The sequence below is a fragment of the Vombatus ursinus genome, unplaced genomic scaffold, assembly GCF_900497805.2.
Source record: "Vombatus ursinus unplaced genomic scaffold, bare-nosed wombat genome assembly UNPS02014793.1, whole genome shotgun sequence".
NCBI lineage: Eukaryota > Metazoa > Chordata > Mammalia > Diprotodontia > Vombatidae > Vombatus > Vombatus ursinus.
In genome coordinates this window covers 8342218-8356457 of record NW_020954571.1, presented here as the reverse complement: position 1 = coordinate 8356457, position 14240 = coordinate 8342218, and the positions used below count along the sequence as shown (strand labels likewise).

General features: G+C 43.1%; 2 protein-coding genes across 3 annotated transcripts in view; one reads left to right on the top strand and one right to left on the bottom strand.

The window, feature by feature from the left end:
- The first annotated feature begins 1381 nt into the window (after window positions 1-1381).
- AIF1L (allograft inflammatory factor 1 like) overlaps window positions 1382-14240 on the top strand; it is a 29984-nt gene continuing 17125 nt past the window's right edge. The window contains exons 1-2 of one of the 2 annotated variants that reach the window (XM_027869607.1): window positions 1382-1514; window positions 1788-1849. In XM_027869607.1, the coding sequence (XP_027725408.1) occupies window positions 1472-1514; window positions 1788-1849 (105 nt within the window). In that variant the 5' untranslated portion in view covers window positions 1382-1471. Of the gene's footprint in view, window positions 1515-1787; window positions 1850-10202; window positions 10280-14240 lie in introns of those variants that run through there. The other variant, XM_027869610.1, reaches the window with a different exon arrangement.
- On the bottom strand, window positions 10354-10689 carry LOC114048596 (biogenesis of lysosome-related organelles complex 1 subunit 2-like). Its single transcript, XM_027869635.1, has one exon. It carries the CDS (start codon window positions 10669-10671, stop codon window positions 10354-10356), a length of 318 nt encoding a protein of 105 aa, XP_027725436.1. The 5' UTR covers window positions 10672-10689.

Below are 14240 nucleotides of genomic sequence, written 5' to 3'. Positions count from 1 at the left end.
TCATTTTGTTGTTCAGTCCTTTTTCAGTCTTGTCTGACTCTTTATGACCCGATTTGGGGTTTTCTTGGCAAAGATACTGGAGTGGTTTGCCATTTCCTTCTCCAAATGCCTCATACTTCTTTAATAATAGCTCATTTCTATAAAACTTGAAGGCCTGCAAAACTTTTTCCTCAAGCAACCCTGTGAGGTAGGGTAGGCGGTGTAGGCATTAGCAACACCATTTTGGAGATGAAGAAAGTGAGGCTCACCTTGCTCAAAGGGGCCAAAAGAGGCAGATAGTGAAAGGATCACCCTCATTTTAGAGATAAAGAAAGAGGCTCACCCTTCTCAGAGAGAGGTGAAGTGACTTGTCCACCCAGCTAGTGAATATCAGAGTCAGAATTTGAACATAGCTATCTCCTGATTTCAAGTCCAACACTCTTTCCACTACTCTCAGCTGGCTCTTATCAACCCTCTTTTTGTCCCAAAGAATTCAGGTATATTTTGCATACGTTATTTCATTGGTTCTCACGGCAAGCAAGGATTTCACAATCAGTGAAATTGAGACTCAGAGCAGTGATTTGCCCAATGTCACACCATTAATCAATCAATCAATAAACATTTATTAAATGCTTACTACGTGCCAGGCACTGTGCTGAGTACTGGGGATACAAAAAGAAGCAAAAGACAGTCCCTGACCTCAAGGAATTTATAATATAATGGAGAAGGCAATATACAAACAGAGACAAAAAAAACTATATACAGGATAAATAGGAAATAATTAACAGAGGGAAAACACTGGAATTAAGAGGAGTTGAGGAAAGCTTCCTGTAGAAGACGGGATTTTAGTTGGGACTTAAAGGAAGCCACGGAGGTCAGTAGATGGAGAGATGAAAAGAGAAAGTATTCCAAGCTTGAAGGACAGCCAGAGAAAATGCCCACATTAGAGCTGGAGTGTCCTGACTAGACGTCCCCCCACCCCACTGCTCCTTTACTGAATCCCAGACCAGCATTCCATTCTAGACTTAACTTGACACCGTGTGTCTGCCACTCTCGTGGCAGGCGCACCTTAATCCTTCAGGGAATTTGTGGCCTCAAAACGCATTAATGCCTTCCCCTTGAATATATACAGGGGCCTTCTGCAGAGGATTCTGACGGTGGTGGTGACGGGTGAAGGTTGCAACTTGTGGGCTGACAAGGGTTAAAACTTCCCTCTGGCTAGGACAGCAACAGGTTGAGGAGGGCTGGGCTGGTTTCTGCATTCTTCCATTTTCTCCAGCAGAGGGTCTGGGTGTCTCAGTTGTCCTACATAATAGTTGCATTCAAGAGAGGCTGGGCTGTCTTGGGGGGGGGGCGGGCGGGGGGGTGTGACCGGAGCACCGCCGGTCTCTCCGCCCTTCTGCTGCCCCCAACCACTGCCGCCTCTGGCCAGAGGACTCCACTACCCACTCCACTGACTGCTTTGGAGGTTTCACACCAGAGAGCCACAGAGATGGACTTCGGCATGTCTGTAGCCCTGAGCAAGAGATTCCAAGGTAAGAGAATCTATTTCTGTCTCCCCGTTCCCCTAACGCCTCCCTCCCAATCTAACTCTATCCTCCCTCCTACCTCCCACCATCCTTCTTCGGACACCTGCCTATCCCCAAACCACTTCCCATAGTCCTCCAACTTTCAGTCTTGCTTGGGGTTTTCCAAGTTAACTTTTTACAGCCTAGAAAGTTTGGGGGATAGAGAATCATGCCTTTTGGAAGAGATGAGCACCTTCCTCGCTCCCTTCAAAACTACCCTCTCTTCTTTGTTTTCTACAGGAGGGAAAGCGTTCGGCTTGCTGAAAGCCCGGCAGGGGAGGAGGCTGGAGGAAATTAACAGGGTAAGAAAGCCATTGGCTGCCTCTAAGTGGCTGGAAAAACTTCCCTCTGATCGATCAGGCTCACGTTGGGAGATGGTTGCCTTGCTTCTCTCTTTTCTCGTAAACACAGTTAACTGGGGCGTATATTTTGTCCCCCGGGACTCTGTCGCCCTGGAACCTCTCCCCGACCTCGTTTGTATCTTTCCTTGGGAAATATTTGTGTACCCTCTAGAAAGCAGTTTGGAATCTGCCTCCATCCACATTTACAACTTAAAAGTTTATTGGTCCCTCTTTTTTCCCTCCTTCCTCTCCAGTATTCTTTTTGTCCTCGGGACCGTGATTGGGATAGATCTGTGTTTTCCCCACCCCATACTTAAACTCTCTTCTTCCACAAGTTTCTCCACCTTCTTTTCTAAATATACGTCCCAATTGACCCATTCCCCCCCTCCACTAAACAAGTTAGATCTTTCTCCCAATTTGCTCAAGGTCACTGAAGTTTCAGGTTGCAAATTGTTAATCTCCAACCAAGAAAAGTGGGGGCAGGGATAGACTATTGCTGGTGAGTGTGGTTCTGTCTATTTTTCCCTTGGCCAGGGATTCCCAACCTGAGAGCAAATGACTTAAAAGCCAGTTTAGAAGTCATAAAATCAGAAATTAGAGCAGGATAGGACTTTGGAACAAAGAAGGTGAGAGCTGGACTGGACTTTAAATATCTGGTTTAATTCCTTTTAACAGATGGGGAAACAGAGGCCCAGAGAATCAAGTCAAAGGACTTGACTAAGGTCACTCAGAGCTGGGTCTCCTTACTTTGAGATGGTGGCTCTTTTCACTAGGCTTCATGGACTAGTGCATATTCTGGTTTCTAGATGTTGGGAGTCCCTTTTCCCCCACCTCATCCAGAACCTGGGCTCAGGGAGTACCACTCATGACTCTTTCCCCACTCCCAAACTTCCCACCTCTATGCTTCATTCATAGTTCTTAGAACTTCTCATGGGGAGGCAAAGAGTAGTGTTGTAGTGTTGTCTTACATGTTAGGATTGAGAGAAAAAGGATTTTCTTTTTTTATTCAGAGTTTATATAAGGAAATCCTTTTTAACACTAATGAAGAATGGGGAATTTAATTTTGTGGGGGAGAGGAATACCTGACATGTATAATTTCAGTGAAATAATAAGGTTTTAACTTGGAAAGGATAACCTCCACCCCTGTGAGAGAAAACCTTCTCAAACTCTGCCTTGATGATAATAATAATAGCTAGAATTTTAGTAGTTTTTAGAGAAAATATTCAAGTTCCAGGTCTTTTAACTATAGTATACAGACTTCCCCTCCTCTCCCCCAAGACCTGGCCCTCTCCCAGAGTATACTTTTACCCCTCATGCTGAATTACCATGCCTTGGGGGTTTACTCCCCATAGGCTGTCCCTCTGATGCTATACTATAGGATTGGAGCTGGGCAGTGTGTGCTGAGGCAAGGCACGTGGGGCAAATGCAGTGGCACGCTTCCTAACCTACCTGGCCATTTGTTTTGATTTGTCTGGTAGTATGGGGTTCTTCCTCCAGACACTAGAGATTTGGGGAGGCAGAGGAACTTCTAGGGTTTCCAGGCATATCCTATGCCTCCTAGGTCCCCCAAATGAGTTGACTCACCCTCCACTCTCTGCCTCTCATAGCCCTTCTTCCTTGGAAAGGGGAGTTAGAAAGGGTGCCCAAGGCCCTTCTGGAAGATGCTTCCATTCATTCTCAGGTTAGCCCTGCTGTGGAGATGCCTGGCAGGTCATCAGGAAGATACTGCCAGACTCATACTCATTCTTGGCTCTTCATGAGACCACTGGACAAGATCCTGGTGCTTTAACCTCTTCCAGGTCCCAGTGGGGCCGATCCAGCCCAGGCTTGAGTTACATGCTGGATGAGTCCACCCAAAGCCAGCAGGACCCTGAGCATTTGGCTGCTGAAGTCAGGACTGCGGAACGCAGTCAGGCTGGAGAAACAATGGAGGGAGGCCGGCTTAGCTGGCTGTTTCCTCAGCCAGCCACACCCTCCAGGGATCTGGGGTGGGGTGGAATGGGATGGAATGGGGTTGGGAGTCTTAGAAGGGATGAATTTTAAAGTGGAAGAGATTTAGAGATCATCTATTTCCTCCCCCCTGGAATTTTAGAGATGAGGAAACTGAGATTAAGTAATTTGCCCAAGATCAAATAAGAAGTATGGGGCTAGCTTTGGGAGGGACTGAGGCTGGTTTGGGGGAAAGGGAGGAGCTTTGGATTATTGTGACCCATGTGAATTCTACTTTGAATTGGAGTCAAGATGAGGAAATCTGTTAGTGAGACCTTTGTTTGGACTTCTGGAGCTAGTCCCATTCCATGTTTATTTGTCTCTTTTTTCCCTGACCCTAGGCCAGGGCCTGGTTTCAACCTAACCTGGAGTTATCTGGTTTTGTAATTCTAGGGGCCAAGCCCTCATCACCTGACCCCCAAACATACCCACAAGCATCCGCCGCTTTCTGCCACCACAGAAGCTGCTGTGTTAGGAATGTAGGCTAGGAGGTCTCAGTGTGCCTTGTAGTACCCGACTAGGATGAGTTGATAGTCAAGGGTCAGTGGTGAGCTGCATGGCAGGCTCAGGAATGGTGGGGTGAGTTCCCCCCAAAAGACTTTGTATTTTATACTGCGCTTAGAGACTAAATGAGCAGTGGCAACATTTGGAAGACTAGGATCTAAGAGATGCTTGTACAAAAGCCTTGCCCATAGGTCAAAATCTCCTCTGGCATGCTTGTGGATAGTTGGATTGATGTGATGGGTCATCAGTGTGGGGCACCAAAAACAAAAAACAAAGGTGAAACAATTAGGGCTTTGTTTCAGGGTGCCAAAGTTTTTTTTTTTTTTTTTATGTTTATTGATGTTCTTCCCATTACAATCATTTCTTGGAGGTTAGAAATACCCTACCCCTGTCCCAACTTCAGATTGAACCTTCCTTAGTAACAAAGAAAAATAATAAACAAAACACCTGACATAGTGACAATGTATATAGTATCACATCTGACAATGTATATAATATTACATATACAATTCCATCTTAGCAGTCTCCTACCTCTCTGCTTGGGACTTGGGAGCTATGGTTCATTATCCATTTTCTAGGACTGTTACTGGCTTTTCACTTATATTGTTGGAGTCATTGTCCATATCATCCTTTTGGGTCTGCTTACTTCATTCTATGTCAGGATGATGTCTATGTGTTTCTATGTTTATATATTCTATATCAGTCCATACAAATCTTCCCATGTTACTTTGAATTCATTGAATTTGCTATTTCATCTTGCACAATAATATTCTATTACATTCATGTACTATAGTTGTTTTCACTTATTCTCCCACTGATGATTATTTAGGCTCCCAAATTTGTAGGGTGCCAAGAGCACTACAGTCGAGGCAAATCTTTCAGTAGCACAAAGCTAAGAGAATTTAGCAACTAGGAAGCAAAAAGAATTAACTGAAAAATGAAGCTACCGGTTGGTCTGTTCTCCTACTCCCAAACACTAGAAAAACTCCTCCTAGACCTGTCCCCTACCACCCTTGTGTTATACCAGCTGAAAAGTTGATTTGGGGCCATGTTTTTGTGCCAACTGCCCCCAGAAACAGTTTGTGCTGTCCTAGCCCCAATATTACTAGTTATGGCTCTGGGGGAGTCACTCAAATGAGTTTGGAAGCAGTTTCCCAACAAAGGACCTGCATAGCTCTCAGGGATGCTCGTTCAAAGATCAAGTTCACCTCAATGACTTTTGAAGGGTCTGCCAACTCTACTGAAATTCTGGGAATGTGTAAACTCATCTCCTCTCCTCCTCTTCACTTTTAAGAACTGAGTCCCCCAAAACACTGGTGGTGCGACTGTGGAAAGGGGATACGTGTGTGTATGCTGACCCAGTAGCCTGCTTGCTGAAAGTGGCACCCAGCCATCCTTGCCTACTCTGGAGAAGAATAGAGGTCATTGTGAGAGGAAGCACCTTCAGTTCAGATTCTCGTGTGCAGCCTCTGTTTGGTACCAAACATGTTATGCTTGGCGACAGTGATTTGTTCTGTACCGTGGAGGGTAAGCCTGGTGTTGGAGTCAGAGGAGGCTCTCCAAAGAACCTTTCCTTGTAGAGTGATCTCCATCCCAAGGCTCCTTTGGTCCTAGCACCAGGTCCTTTGGGACTTCAGTTACTCAGGGCTCCAGATCACAAAACTGATAAAAAGAGAAAAATAGAAACATTCCCCATGGGGACTTTGAGGTTGAAGAATCTGGCCCCTGATTTGGGGGATGGCATCAGAGGAAGGGCTACTTGATCTGGTTCTATTCTATGGCTCCTTCCTCTTCTCTCCTGAGCAAGCCAGGGACCTTCCCCTCTGCTGTCCAGGCTGGGGACGGTCCAGCCCTAGCCTTCTGTTTTTGTTTTCTCACTGTGTGTATTTTGTCTAAAGGACTATGGAGATTAGAGCCTGAGCACTGCTCCCCACTCCCCCCACATAGCTGACATTCTCTACAGCCCAGACGACAGGAAAGGGGTGACCCCAGGCCAGCCAGGTTCAGCCTTATATGGGAAAGGGAGAAAATTGCTCAGACTTCCCACAGGGGCCAGGAGGCCCAGGATTGTGTGGGCAGAACTTTAGAATGCCCAGGCTGCCTCTGCCTAGTCTGGGAAGATTGTAGTAGAGTAGAAAGGCTAATTGGATTGGTGTCAGAGGATCTGGGTTCTAATCCCAGTTCTCTTCATTACTGACTGTGTGCCCTCTGACTAGTCACTTCCTCATTTGCAAAATAAGGGGAGTGGGGAAGAGGAAGGAGATTATATCTCTAAGGTCTCTGCCACCTCTAAATCTAGGATTTTGTGATAGTCTTACGAACTCAAGGAGAGTCAAAACCTTCAGGGTGGCATTTGACTGACTTTTGTGGAGACACAGTCTGCCCTGGCTCTGGTTCACCAGCCTGCTGCAGCCTTGCTCTTACACAGTGCTGTCTTGCTTTTACGGATAAAGATCTCTGGCCCAAGGCCAGTCCCATACTCCTAGGCCCTCCCAAGTGGTTTAAAGGACATTTAAAGTTTTACATCCACCTTATTTCTGAAGGGTCACTTTAGAATGAAAGTAGCATTGAAGACACACACACACACACACACACACACACACACACACACATTAGCTAGGCACAACCCATTTGAATGTGTGCATAGGGTGGGTGGGTATGCACTCCTCACAAGGAAGGGAAAGGGAGGGTCTGCAACTGTACCTGGGAAGGCTGTGTGCCTCCGAGTGCCACCCTATATATGTGCCTAGGTGAACGTGCCCAATTGGCATTGCAAAAACACCCTTCTCTTTTGCTCTTCCTTAATATATTATAAGGGAGATGGTTGATAAGGTGCCACGTGAGCCCCAGATATGGTGTCACCACCAAAGGTTCAGCCGGCCCTGGCCGCTTTGGAACCAGAGTCATGGGGAGCTGAAGATGGAATTTCTTTGGGGTTTGACTCATTTGCATAATTGGTTGTTTTTCTCTCATTCTGATGTTAGCAAGAAGGTTAAGTCCTCTCCAGAAAAGAGAGCTTCCATGGGGAATGTGAGACCATTGGTCTTGGTGATTACCTTTACAGAGCTCCACAATTTGACAGGCACTACCTAGATCACAAGTAATACAGTCCTGACCTTATAGAAGCTTCTGCACTACACCAGTAAAGACACTGGAAGCTTTGTGGATGGCTGAACTTGGGCCCAAGGCTTATCCTCAAATCCTCTTGGTTCTTTGAGACATTGAACCCCTCTAGATGAGATCCAGGGCGTAACTGCCTTCCAGCCTCCTCTGCCATATATGTCCCTCCAAGGGATGGAAAAAGACCACCCAGGGTATGAAAGGTGCAGGCAGGCAAGAGGTCAAGTTCAGAAAAGTCAGCAAAGTCAGGAAGGACCAGGCAGCCAGACTGGCAGAGTCTGGTAATAAATAGGTCATAGAATCAGTCAATAAAAATGGCACTAGCAGAGTGAGCTCTGATGCCCAATATTACATTGCTTGCTGATCCACAAATGTTCATCTTTGCCAGGATAAGATCAGAGGATTATAGCTAAAACCTAATAAGGAGCAAAGGTGCTAGGATCCCCAGAAGGTCCTCATCGTACATTCCATATCAAATAGTGTTATATTAAATCATTAAATCCTAGAACTCTAGGAAAAGCCCTCAAAAGTCGTTAAGTCCAACTCTTGCCCAGAATGCCTTCTGTGCCAATCCTACAAGTAGTTAATTGATCTCTTCTGGAAATTCTGCAGAGTTCAGGTACATTTAAAATAATACTAATAATAATTATTATTAAAATAGCTAACATTTATGTTGTTGTTCGGTTGTTTTCAGTCGCATATGACTCTTTGTGACCTCATTTGGGATTTTCTTGGCAGAAATACTGGAGTGGCTCACCATTTACTTCTCCAGCTCATTTTACAGATGAGGAAACTGAGGCAAACTGGGTTTAGTGATTTGTTCAGAGACACACATAGTAAGTGTCTGAGACTGGATTTGAACTCAGGAAAATGAGTCTTCGAGACTCCAGGCCCAGCACTCTCTCCACTGCACCAGCTAGCATTTATATTATATTCATTACTTGGTATAGGCTGTGTCTGATTCCATTCTACAGTCCAAGAAACTGAGACCCATTTCCTTTTTCTGGGTCACATCCCTAGTAAATGCCAGAGATGGGATTCAAACCCAAATCTCTCCTGTCTCTAGGTCCCGTGTTCTTTTTACTATACCACAGTGACTTATAATCTCTGGACCTCAGATTCCTCCTTAGTAAAATGAGAGGCTTGGACTACGTGATTGCTGGGGGCCCTTCCAGAGCTAACTTCCTATGTTCTATGCTCTCCCATACCTCTCATACTGGCTGTAAGTCTCCATTGCTCATAAAATTCCCCCTGACTACTTTTGAGGATGATCACAGGTCAGTCCTCATAGGAAACTCTAGAGAATAGAACTGCAGCCTTCCTGTATTCCAACACCAATTTTTTGTTTTGTCAATGGAGGTGAAAATCCTCCATGTTTCTTCCTTTTCATTTTGGAGGCAGATCTTCAAGCATTACAAGATGCAGCCTTCTCTAGGATGCATCAGAGTGAGGATTCTCTTTTCCCTGGTCCTTGCAGCCCCCAATTGACTAACTCCTAACTAACATAGCTGCTAGAGCAAAGCAGAAACAATTGCCACCGTGGTTAGCCAGGGAAACTGTACTGTTTTGGAAAACCAGGACTTTGGGTAAAGGTGAAGTTGGGCTGCAGCCTCGCACAGATTTATGACTCTGCCAGAGTACATGTGGTACATAGTTTCCCAGTCTCAGTGATGTAGCTAGTACCTTCTGTATTTTTCCATTAGACAATAATAATGATTTTATACATATACATATATACAATTAATATATAAAACACAACATATATACATATATGTACACAGTGTTTTATGTGTTATATATACATGTATGCAATTAATATATACATAATATATGTATACAATGTTTTTATATGTGTGTGGGTGTATGTATATATATACATACACCCACACACATATACCCACAATTAACATTTACATAGCCCTTTAAGGTTTGCAGAGCACTTTATGTGAGCTAGATCGTTTGATCTTCACAACGACCCTGTAAGGTAGCTGTTGTTGAGTTGTTTCAGTTGTGTCGGACTCTTTGTGACTCTATTTTGGGATTTTCTTGGCAAAAATACTGGAGTGGTTTGCCATTTCCTTCTCCAGCTCATTTTACAGATTTTTACAAACTGAGAAAATAGGGTTACATGACTTGCCTAGGATCACACAGCTAGTAAGTGTCTGAGGCAGGACTTGAAGATGAGTCTTTCTGGTTCCAAGCCCAGTGCTCTATCCACTGCTTTACCTAGCTGCCCAGCAAAATCGGTTCTATCATTATGCCCATTTTACTGCCTGAGAGAGATTTAGTGACTTGCTCGGAATCACTCAACTCAGTTCCCCAAGGATGACTAATTGTTCAAGCCTGAGAATACTCAGTCAAGTGGTTTTTCTGCTGCGTCATTTTGCCCCCGCTGTGCCCAATATTTATGTTTATTTATGTAGTTTTTTGAGGGTCATAAGTTGGCATTTATTATTTAAGTTGAAGAGCAGGTTATGAAGGGGGTGGGGGACACATTCATGACAGAGAGTCCAAGGTGGAGCCCTAGGGGAGAGAGGAGAAGGGAGGAGACAGGGAGACGAGAGCCTCTCCTCTGTGTCTGCTCTAGACCGGGCTGATCCTGATCTCTGAGCCTTGGTCCAGGGCACACAATGAAGCCCATGATAAGATGAGGTTCCAGGGGCTACAGGTTTAGGAAACATCAAGGGGCAGCCAAAGTTACACGTCCAACCAAAGGTGGGAGCTGAGATTCTCCTTGGATGAGCAGCACCGCTGCCTTTTAGGAATTGAAGCATGGTGGTAAGTTCCATCCCACTTATCTCAGTTCTTAGGAAACATTCTTGTAGTGAAAGTCTTTGTGCTAAAGAATTCTTTCATAGCCTCTCCAACTTCTTGTACTTCGCTTCTAGTTTCTTTGAATATGCGTCCACCTTGCAGGCTGCCCTCTCAAGAGCTGCTACCCGCTCCTCAGTTAAAGTGATCTGATCCAGATGAGGCTGAAGCGCTGCATATTTCTGGCTTAAGTCCTTTAGGTTTCTGCGTATGTTTATTGCAATATCCTTCATTTCTAGATACTTCAAGCTAGTCAGTTTGTTCATATTTTCCAGAAGTTTATAGTCTTCACTGGTGGCTGTCAGCTCGCCTTTCAGGTACGTGGCCATTTTGGAGAACACATCCTGACACAACCCCATGATGTTCGCCTTGATGGGCTCCGTGGTCTCCATGGTATCATCTCATCCCAGACCCTCCCACTCATGCCTGAGCCTTCTCAGGCCCCACAAGCGGGCCACAGGCCTTATTTATGTATTTTTTTAAAAAAATGTTTTATTAGAACTTTTTTTTTAGCCTCACTGTCCTTTCCCATTGACTCCTCCCACCCCTACTAAAACACTCTCTTTTGTAATATTTGAGTGAAACAAATCAACATATTGACCATACCTGAAAATATGTGTGTCATTCTGTACCTGTAGTCCATTACCTCCTTTCTGAGAGGCTGGAGGGAGGCTTCACCATCATTTGCTGATAAATTTTCCTGCTCTGTGGAAGTAATTCTCTTTAGGGAAGGTTGAGAGCTGAGGGAAAAAGGAAGGTGGAGGGAGAACTAATAATAATAATAACACTTTATACCGTACTTAGCAGTTTTCAAAGCACTTTCAGATACCATATCACATTCAAGCCTCACAACACTTCCATGAGATAAGGGCAGGGATTATTAGCCCTGTTGAAATATATTAAAAACCTTTTTAGTTTCTTAAGAAATAATATAATTCTGAAAAGGCCTTTCCAGACTTTTGGGGGAAACCCTTTAGAAAAGAGGTTGATAGGTCAGGACCAAAAGTACACAATGGTTTTTGTTAAGAAAATGGAGTGAAGGTGATAACCGAATTTAACTACACCTTCCCCAACCTTGAAGTGATTTGATTATTGACCCATCTGAGGGGAGCCTCCTCTTTACCTGCCTGCCTGAAGTGATTGGTAAGCTGGCCTTCTATACTAAGAAGGGATTAAGATTGTTGGAGGTATGAGGTCCCTTTGTTTAACTTCAGGAGTGAGGCTGACTAGCTCAGGAAGAAGAGGGAAGTGATTTGGATACTCCCTTCTGAAATGTTAACCCAGACTGTATTTTAAGATATCTTTTCCTTATTTAAGATTCCTCTAAGTGTTACTGGAAATCTTCTTGGAGCAGAAAGTCACGTCCAGGGGCATGGGAGACTATGTCAGTTTGGGCATCTCTCTGTGTTAGAAATAGCTTAGATGTAAAATGACAAATTGTTTCCAGCAGATCTGAACCTAAATAGTAGAGTACAGTATTAGTATTAATATTTTTTCTTCAATATCCTCATTTTACAGATAAAAAAACTGATTCCATTTAAGGTTGTCACTTACCCAAGGTCACATAGCATGTTGTATGACAGAACCCATACTGTGAGCCCAGCTAGGGCTTCTAACTGCAGGTTCAAAGTTCTTTTTGCCATGCTATGCTGACTCTCTTTAGAAAGAGTTCAAGACCAGGGCAGGTCACACTATGTGATGCCCTCACCCTGACACAAGAAACCATCTTTATTTCAGTAAAATCAAATTAAAATGAACTCCATGGGTGGTCTGCAAGGAGAAAATAAGTCAGGGGTTCTTAATGTGGGATCTAACTTCTTTTTAAATAACCACTTTTTAATATAATTTGTTTCTTTTGTAATCCATTGTTTTTTATGTATTTTAAAACATCATTCTGAGAAAGGGCTCGTAGGCTTCATCATTCTGCCAAAGGGACAAATGATACAAAAAAGGTTAAGAACCCTTTGCAATACACACACACACACACACACACACACACACACACACACACAAGCTATGTGTGTGTGTGTGTGTGAGAGAGAGAGAGAATGTGTGTCAATTGTGTATACATGTGTGTATGGGTGAGGTGATGAAGTGAAGGCCTTGATGATAGTAGACCAGTGTTGGGCTGGCTATATGGGGGTGGTGGTGGTGGTGGTAAGAGACAGAGAGACAGACAGACAAACAGGCAGAGACAGACAAAGACAAAGAGAGAGAGAGAACCATGGCTTTTTGAAAAAATTTTTATTGGTATCTCCTGTTTCTTACATCATCACAGTTATCCAAATATCCCTCCACATCCCCTGCCCAGAGAACCATCCCAGAACAAATGGAATTTTTAGAGAGGAAAAAAATCAGCACAGCTGATCAATCCATTGAAAAAGCTGAAAACGTGTGTAATGTACCCATTATCTTCCTCCCACCTCCATGAAGGAGTAGGTTGGGGGTATCTTCTAATATCTCTTCATTCAAGTTCTGAAGGATCTTTATAATTTTGTCATGTTTGCTTTTGATTTTTTGGTTTGTAGTTGTTCTTTCCATTGAGATTATTGTAGTTACTGTGTATATTGTTCTCTTGGCTCAGCTTACTTCACTTTGCATCAGTTCATATAGATTCCATGCTTCTCTATTCATTGTACACATCATTTCTTTTTTTAATTAATTAATTTATTTTTAGTTTTCAACAATCATTTCCATAAGCTTTTGAGTTTTAAATTTTCTCCCCCTCCCTCCCCACCTCCCTCCCCTAGACAGTGCACAATCTGATATAGGCTATACATATATGTTCCTATTAAACATATTTTCATATTAGTCATGTTTAAAGAAGAATTAGAACCAATAGGAGGAACCACAAGAAAGAAGAAACAAAACAAAACAGAAGAAAAAAAAGAGCGCATAGTATGCTTCAATCTACATTCAAACTCCATAGTTCTTTCTTTGAACGTGGATAGCATTTTCCATCATGAAACTTTTGGAGATGTCTTAGATCCTTGCATTGCTGAGAAGAGCTAAGTCTATCAATTTAGTCGTCGAATAATGTGGCTGTTACTGTGTACAACATTCTCCTAGTTCTGCTCACTTCACTCAACATCAGTCCATACAAGTCTTTCCTGGTTTTTCTGAAGTCCACTTGCTCATCATTTCTTCTAGCACAATACTATTCCATCACATTCATATACCACAACTTGTTCAGCCATTCCCCAATTGATGGGCATCCCTTCAATTTCCAATTCTTTGCCACCACAGAAAGAGCTGCTATAAATATTTTTGTACATGTGGGTCCTTTTCCCATTTGTATGATCTCTTTGGGATACAGCCCTAGAAGGCACACATAATTTCTTATAGCACAGTAATATTCCATGACATTCAGGTACCACAGTTTGTTTAGCCATTGCCCAATAGATTGTCATCTACTTTGTTTCCAATTCTTAACTATCACCAAAAGCTCTTCTAAAATATTTTGGAGTATCTGGAGTCTTTCTTCTTATTGATGACTTTCTTGGGGTATAAGCCTAACAATGGCTTCTCTGGTTCAAAGGTTATAGATATTTTAATCACTTTATTTGCATAATTCCAAATTGCTTTTCAAAATAATTGTACCATTTCACAGTTCCACCAACAATGTGTTAATGTGCTTATTATTTTCACAACCCCTCCGATATTGATTCTTGCCATTTTGGGGTCATTTTTGCCAATTTGCAGAGTTTGAGGTTAACTCTCAGGTTTGTTTTGATTTACATTTGTCTAATTATTAGAGATTTGGAGCATTTTTTCATATGATTGTGAATATTTTGCAGTTCTTCTTTTGAGAACTATTTGTTCATATCCTTTGACCATTTATCTATGGGGAATGACATACACACATATATGTATCTATATGTGTATATGCACATGCACACATATGTATTGTTATGTGTGTGTTTGTTTA